This window comes from Silene latifolia, chromosome 9, assembly GCF_048544455.1.
Source record: "Silene latifolia isolate original U9 population chromosome 9, ASM4854445v1, whole genome shotgun sequence".
In the NCBI taxonomy this organism is placed as follows: domain Eukaryota; kingdom Viridiplantae; phylum Streptophyta; class Magnoliopsida; order Caryophyllales; family Caryophyllaceae; genus Silene; species Silene latifolia.
In genome coordinates this window covers 79,682,180-79,690,684 of record NC_133534.1, presented here as the reverse complement: position 1 = coordinate 79,690,684, position 8,505 = coordinate 79,682,180, and the positions used below count along the sequence as shown (strand labels likewise).

Genomic DNA, 8,505 nt, shown 5'->3' with positions numbered 1-8,505 from the left:
TTAATGTATTTGAAGTAATAATAAACTTGAGAGATGGGTAGGATGGGTAGATTTAGGATTTTATGTGGTAGTCTGTTTGTGATTGCTAATTGTTAGGTACTGATAAATTTTCTCTTTTGTAAGATGGCTCCGCCAAGAAGAATTGATGATGCTCTTTTACTAGTTCTTACTCAAATTCTCCAAAACCAACAAAATCAGCAGAATCAACAAGCTCCTCCTCCTCCGCCTCCTGAGGGTACTCCAGGCACCTATACTTGGGTGGCTAACCAATTAACCCGAATCAACACTCCCATGATAGGAATAAACTGAGCACACTTAGTCAATCGGTCCACAACCACCCAAACAGCATTCTTCCCAGTGGAAGTATTCGGGTTAATTGGTTAGCCACCCAAGTATAGGTGCCTGGAGTACCCTCAGGAGGCGGAGGAGGAGGAGCTTGTTGATTCTGCTGATTTTGTTGGTTTTGGAGAATTTGAATAAGAACTAGTAAAAGAGCATCATCAATTCTTCTTGGCGGAACCATCTTACAAAAGAGAAAATTTATCAGTACCTAACAATTAGCAATCACAAACAGACTACCACATAAAATCCTAAATCTACCCATCCTACCCATCTCTCAAGTTTATTATTACTTCAAATACATTAATATCAGATTTTACTTGATTAATAAATTACTTCCGCAATATATTAACGGTCCAAAATTACGGGGTGTTGCAATCACCCCTCCTTTTAAAAAGTTTCGTCCTCGAAACTTAGAAGGAGAAATTGTAGTATACAACATCTTAATAATATAATTTATCGGAGAGTTTTATTGAAATAAAAGATAAAGAGGCACCCGTATCAAAATGTACCAAACAAGGAACATCAAAAATAGAAAATGTACCAGTAATGATATCAGGGTGTGCTTCAGCTTCTGCTCGGCTCATGACAATAATCCGGCCCTTCGGCCTCACTGGCCTCACTGGAGTAATAGGAGCCGTCACCTTCTTCTCCGGGCAAACATTCTGAAAGTACGGTTCATCTGATCCATGAATACTGCTGGAGCATTGGTCAAACCGAATGGCATCACCGTAAACTCGAAATGACCAATGCTCCAGCAGTATTCATGGATCAGATGAACCGTACTTTCAGAGAACACCTTGACAAATGCGTTGTAGTGTTCTCTGCAAGTACGGTTCATCTGATCCATGAATACTGCTGGAGCATTGGTCATTTCGAGTTTACGGTGATGCCATTCGGTTTGACCAATGCTCCAGCAGTATTCATGGATCAGATGAACCGTACTTTCAGAAATCACGAAGGAAAAGCTAATGTGGTGGCTGATGCTCTTAGCAGAAAATCCTGTCATTCTTTGAATTCTTTTCAGGTTTACCTCTTCTCCTTCTGACCCAAACAAGAGGTGATTTGTTTCTACTGTGCAAGCTAACCGGGGTGGTCAATCTTCAGCGTTTAACGACAATAAAGGTACTAAAGACCGAGTGTGCTATAACTGCAAGAAACCAGCACATCCTGGTAAATGCTTCGTTGATCCTATCATATGCTTTTATGATTTTTAATGGTTTTAACATTAGTGAATGTTAAATATTGTTATTGGAGACGTCCCAATAATGGGTTTTCTAATTTATTGGTGTAGAAATATTTATATATCTTGATATGAAAGTGGATGTTCTTGTCTGATCAACAAGAGTATCACCGTTTCATATTCGGGTTAATTGGTTAGCCACCCAAGTATAGGTGCCTGGAGTACCCTCAGGAGGCGGAGGAGGAGGAGCTTGTTGATTCTGCTGATTTTGTTGGTTTTGGAGAATTTGAGTAAGAACTAGTAAAAGAGCATCATCAATTCTAGGAAGAGGATATTTATTCTTGATAGTAACCCGGTTAAGTTCACGATAATTTATGCATAACCGCATAGATCCATCCTTCTTCCTTACAAATAAAACATCCAAGGGTTGAAGCAAACCCCCGGGCTTTTGATGCTCTATCTTTACTTTCTGGCAGGTGAGGCATTTACTGACATACTCCACAACTTCAATCTTCATCCTAGGCCACCAGAATTGCAATCTCAAATCTTTTCCAATTTCCGCTTGAAGAATTTGATGTCATTTTGGGCATGGATTGGTTACATACTTATCATGCTCGATTTGAATGTCGGGACCAGAAAATAATTCTTACAAGCCCTTCAGGTCACCGTGTGTCTTATCAAATGGTTAAAAGACAAGCCGGTACTAAATTAATTTCTGCTATGAAGTTTGTCAATGCGATGAAAAAGGGTCATCAAGCCTTCTTGTGTATGGTGACTCCTTCTGATTCTTCCTCTCTGCCTCCTAAAGAGGATGTTCCTGTAGTATGTGAATTTCCCGATGTTTTTCCTGATGAGCTACCGGGAATTCCTCCTGAAAGGGAAGTTGAATTTACTATTGATCTCATTCCTGGTACCGGCCCTATTGCTAAAGCTCCTTATAGGCTGGCACCGTCTGAAATGAAAGAGCTGAAGGCTCAGCTGGATGATTTGATTGCCAAAGGTTTTATCCGACCTAGCTCTTCACCTTGGGGTGCTCCTGTTCTCTTTGAGAGGAATAAACCGAGCACACTTAGTCAATCGGTCCACAACCACCCAAACAGCATTCTTCCCAGTGGAAGTATTCGGGTTAATTGGTTAGCCACCCAAGTATAGGTGCCTGGAGTACCCTCAGGAGGCGGAGGAGGAGGAGCTTGTTGATTATGCTGATTTTGTTGGTTTTGGAGAATTTGAGTAAGAACTAGTAAAAGAGCATCATCAATTCGTCTTGGCGGAGCCATCTTACAAAAGAGAAAATTTATCAGTACCTAACAATTAGCAATCACAAACAGACTACCACATAAAATCCTAAATCTACCCATCCTACCCATCTCTCAAGTTTATTATTACTTCAAATACATTAATATCAGATTTTACGTGATTAATAAATTACTTCCGCAATATATCAACGGTCCAAAATTACGGGGTGTTACAATCACCCCTCCTTTTAAAAAGTTTCGTCCTCGAAACTTAGAAGGATAAATTGTAGTATACAACATCTTAATAATATAATTTATCGGAGAGTTTTATTGAAATAAAAGATAAAGAGGCACCCGTATCAAAATGTACCAAACAAGGAACATCAAAAATAGAAAATGTACCAGTAATGATATCAGGGTGTGCCTCAGCTTCTGCTCGGCTCATGACAAAAATCCGGCCCTTCGGCCTCACTGGCCTCACTGGGGCGGCAGGAGTAATAGGAGCCGTCACCTTCTTCTCCGGGCAAACATTCTGAAAGTACGGTTCATCTGATCCATGAATACTGTTGGAGCATTGGTCAAACCGAATGACATCACCGTAAACTCGAAATGACCAATGCTCCAGCAGTATTCATGGATCAGATGAACCGTACTTTCAGAGAACACCTTGACAAATGCGTTGTAGTGTTCTCTGAAAGTACGGTTCATCTGATCCATGAATACTGCTGGAGCATTGGTCATTTCGAGTTTACGGTGATGCCATTCGGTTTGACCAATGCTCCAAAGAAAAGATTCATGGATCGATGAACCGTTTTCAGTAAATCACGAAGGAAAAGCTAATGTGGTGGCTGATGCTCTTAGCAGAAAATCCTGTCATTCTTTGAATTCTTTTCAGGTTTACCTCTTCTCCTTCTGACCCAAACAAGAGGAGATTTGTTTCTACTGTGCAAGCTAACCGGGGTGGTCAATCTTCAGCTTTTAACGACAATAAAGGTACTAAAGACCGAGTGTGCTATAACTGCAAGAAACCAGCACATCCTGGTAAATGCTTCGTTGATCCTATCATATGCTTTTATGATTTTTAATGGTTTTAACATTAGTGAATGTTAAATTTTGTTATTGGAGACGTCCCAATAATGGGTTTTCTCATTTGTTGGTGTAGAAATATTTATATATCTTGATATGAAAGTGGATGTTCTTGTCTGATCAACAAGAGTATCACCGTTTCATATTCGGGTTAATTGGTTAGCCACCCAAGTATAGGTGCCTGGAGTACCCTCAGGAGGCGGAGGAGGAGGAGCTTGTTGATTCTGCTGATTTTTTTGGTTTTGGAGAATTTGAGTAAGAACTAGTAAAAGAGCATCATCAATTCTTCTTGGCGGAGCCATCTTACAAAAGAGAAAATTTATCAGTACCTAACAATTAGCAATCACAAACAGACTACCACATAAAATCCTAAATCTACCCATCCTACCCATCTCTCAAGTTTATTATTACTTCAAATACATTAATATCAGATTTTACTTGATTAATAAATTACTTCCGCAATATATTAACGGTCCAAAATTACGGGGTGTTACATAGAAGCTAAGTGTTAGAAGTGTGCAATAATTATCATCAGTGGATTGTTAATTATGGAGTTGATGTTAAGTATTTAGCTGATTAATGCCTGAGTTTTGAATTATTCGTCCTGAACTTTTCAATAATAACCTTTTAACCTTATAAACTATCGCAGTGGATCTTGAATATATACGGAGATTGGGAATATGGATCGTGACTGGATGTTTGTTGACCGTTTGGACCCTAGATATAGGAAAGGGGTTGAACATTTTGTTAGACTTGTTATTAATAATGCGGAGAATGTTGAAGAAATTTATTGTCCATGTGTTAAATGTGGGAATAATGTGTATCTTGATTCTGAAGAATTGAAAAGTCACCTCTTATGTAATGGTATTGACAAAAGTTATACAAGGTGGATTTGGCATGGGGAGGATGTGTTGCCTACCTTGAGTAGTAATTTAGAGGATGATAGCGACATTGAGGGAGATGATTTTGATGAAAATTTCGATCGAGTAGACGACCTGATTAATGATTTGAAGAAATCCACTGAAGACCCCACACAAGTAGAGATGTTTGATAGGCTAGCTGGTGATGCAATTAAACCCCTATACCCAGGTTCAAGTTTGACACGCCTATCTGCAACTTTAATATTGTATAGTTTAAAGGCGAAAAATGGATGGAGTGATAAAAGTTTCACAAGTTTGCTTCAGCTGTTGAGTGAGATTTTACCAGATGGTAATGAACTCCCTAAGCGTACCTATGATGCTAAGAAAATTTCGTGTCCAATGGGAGTTGATTATGTAAAGATACATACATGTCCTAATGATTGCATTTTGTATCGAAAAGATTATAAAGATTTAAACGAATGTCCAAAGTGTGGGGCTTCACGTTACAAATTGCCGAAAAAAAATTCCAAAAAAAATATTGGAGTCCCAGCTAAAGTCTTGTGGTATCTTCCCATTATCCCAAGATTTAAACGAATTTTTGCAAATGTAAAAGATGCAAAAAACTTAATTTGGCACGCTGAAGGTAGAATTTCAGATGATAAAATTCATCATCCAGCTGATTCAACACAGTGGAAAACAATAGATCATTTGTTTCCTGAATTTGGATCCGAGGCTAGAAATTTAAGGCTTGGACTTTGTACTGATGGTATGAATCCGTTTGGTAGTCTAAGTAGTCAGTGGAGCACATGGCCGGTTTTGCTAACAATTTATAATCTCCCTCCTTGGTTATGCATGAAGCGTAAATATCTTATGTTGTCACTACTGATTTCGGGGCCTAAGCAACCTGGAAATGATATAGATATTTACCTAGAACCCTTGATTGATGATTTGAAGTTATTATGGGATGAAGGGGTAGAGGTATATGATGCTTATCATGGTGAGACTTTTAACTTACGTGCCATGATATTTTTTGCACCATTAATGATTTCCCGGCTTACGGCAACCTCTCTGGTTATAATGTGAAAGGGGCTAAAGCATGTCCAATTTGTGAGGAGGATACAATTTCTGACCGTTTAGTTCATGGGGGAAAGAATGTGTACCTTTGTACTCGAAGATTGCTCCGCCGGTCACACCCTTATAGAAAAAAAATTAAGCCTTTTAATGGGAAACAAGAACTTAGAAACCCTCCAAAGATTTTAAGTGGGAGAGAGGTTTATGAAAAAGTGAAAAACATTGAAAATAATTTTGGAAAACCATATAAGAAGCCAAGTAATGGGACCTTATACAAAAAAAAGTCCATATTCTGGGATTTACCATATTGGAAGCATTTGTCCGTGAGACATTGTATTGATGTCATGCACGTGGAGAAAAATGTGTGTGATAGCCTCATTGGCACACTTCTCAACATTCCTGGTAAAAGTAAGGATGGTGTCAAAGCTAGAGAAGATATGGTCGCACAAAAGATACGACCAGAATTAGCACCACAAATTAGAGGTTCAAGAACCTATTTACCCCCCCCCCCCCCCCCAAGCTTGTTTTACTTTGTCACGAAAGGAGAAAAAAAGTGTGTGTGAATGTTTACATGGGGTGAAGGTTCCGCAAGGCTATTCATCGAACATTAGAAATCTAGTGTCTTTGAAAGAGTTAAAACTGGTAGGCTTGAAATCACATGATTGTCACACTTTAATGCAACAATTACTTCCAGTAGCTCTTCGTGGAGTTCTGCTTAATCATGTTCGAGGACCTATTACTAGACTTTGCTATTTTTTCAATGCAATATTTAGCAAAGTTGTTGACTCAGATACCTTGAATACATTACAACGAGATGTTGTTATAACTATGTGTGAACTTGAGATGTTTTTTCCTCCTTCCTTTTTCGATATAATGCAGCATTTAGTAGTACATTTGGTGAGAGAAATTAAAATTTGTGGACCAGTATTTTTAAGAAATATGTATCCATTTGAGCGATATATGAAACCCTTAGGCGGCTACGTAAGAAACCAAAATAGGCCAGAAGGGTGCATGATTCAGAGGTATGTGGCAGAAGAGGCGCTAGAGTTTGTAACTGACTACCTGTCAGATGTTGAATCTATTGGCCTCCCGACATCTCGACACGAAGGAAGAATAGAGGGACAAGGTACGCTGGGAAAAGCCGTAGTCACTATTAACCGAGATACCCTTGACCAGGCACACTTCTATATTCTCCAACACATGGTCGATGTACATCCGTATTTAGAGAAGCATCAAACCCTTCTAAGTGCACAAAATCCTTCTAAGGGAGAAAGGTGGTTAGCAATGGAGCATAATCGATCATTTCTTAAATGGTTTACTAATGAAGTAGACATTGAGCTGGAAAACGACCGTGAGAAAGTATCCGAGGAAGTAAGGTGGTTAGCCCATGGACCTAGTTTGAACGTGTTATCTTATCAAGGTTATGACATCAATGGGTATTCATTCTACACTAAGGCTCAAGATGATAGAAGTACTATGCAAAATAGTGGAATAGCTTTGATGGCCATGTCAATGAGTGTTGCTAGTGCTAAAGATAATACACCCGCTTATGATGCTCAGCCATATTTTGGGGTCATTAATGAAATTTGGGAGCTGGACTATGCTCAGTTTAGGATACCTATTTTTCGTTGTATGTGGATTGATCGTAATAAGGGTGTTCGAGTAGATGAGATGGGATTCACATTGGTAGATTTAGCATGTGAAGGATACAAATCGGAGCCATTCATTATGGCTAGTCAGGCCAAACAAATATTTTATATTAAAGATCCAGCGGATGAAAAGTGGTCGATTGTTCTTCATGGTAAGAAGAAGTTTGTGGGTAAAGAAGTCATGGATGAAGTGGATGACGAATTGCCTCCTTTTTCTTCTGGATTGCCGTCTTCTACCACTACTGAAGATGTAGATGATTTTTATCTACGAGATGATCATGACGAAGGGTTATGGGAATAATAGACCTGCTTATGTAGAAGATGATTTTTATCTAGTTACCTTTTTACAGTCTGTTTTGTAAAAAGGCAGACCTGCTTATATTTTTTTTTTTTTTGCACCCTCATATGTTTTGCTTGTTCCATTGTCTTTAGCAAGGACACATTGAAGTTAATTTATCGAATGCTCTTTCCCTCATAGTTTCCTCCATCATTTTAACATTACTTTATTTTTATACAAGTATAATTCTATGAAACCAAGTATCCTGCATTGTTTAACAATATAAATAATTTCTTGATGCGAGTCGGGATGTCTTCTTCCAGAATGCCGATTACTACGCCCCTAAAAGAAAGAGCAAAAGCGTAGTACTTATGATGGAATTGACAGCATTACGTGATAATGGGATAAAACTTGATGTTCAATTTGATGAAGCTGGTGAGCCAATTGATAAAATTGGTGCTAAGTATACGAGTTACGCTGGTCTAATGGGACGCGCAAAAGTGCCGATTGATATTCCTACATGGAAGCATGTAGGTGAGGATCTTAAGCTGAAGATTTGGGAAGAGGTTTTGGTAGGAACTCACTGCATCTTAAGACCTTTTTATTAACACATACACATACTTTAAGTCAACTGACTGTTTATAACCTACCATTTGCTTTTTGTAGACAATTTTTAGGAAGAGGTTTTGGTAAGAACTGACTGTTAAAACCTGCCATTTGCTTTTTGCAGACAATTTCAATGTTCCAGATACGTAGAAGAAGCAAGTTATCAGCATTGCCAATACTACATGGACATACTTTAAGT

General features: G+C 38.7%; 1 protein-coding gene across 1 annotated transcript; it reads left to right on the top strand.

Moving 5' to 3' along the window:
• Positions 1–4,523: 4,523 nt before the first annotated feature.
• LOC141601258 (uncharacterized) lies at positions 4,524–7,724 on the top strand. Its single transcript, XM_074421522.1, has 3 exons — positions 4,524–5,700; positions 5,790–6,257; positions 6,421–7,724. The coding sequence occupies exons 1-3, from the start codon at positions 4,524–4,526 to the stop codon at positions 7,722–7,724; spliced, it is 2,949 nt and encodes a 982-aa protein (XP_074277623.1).
• Positions 7,725–8,505: the final 781 nt, after the last annotated feature.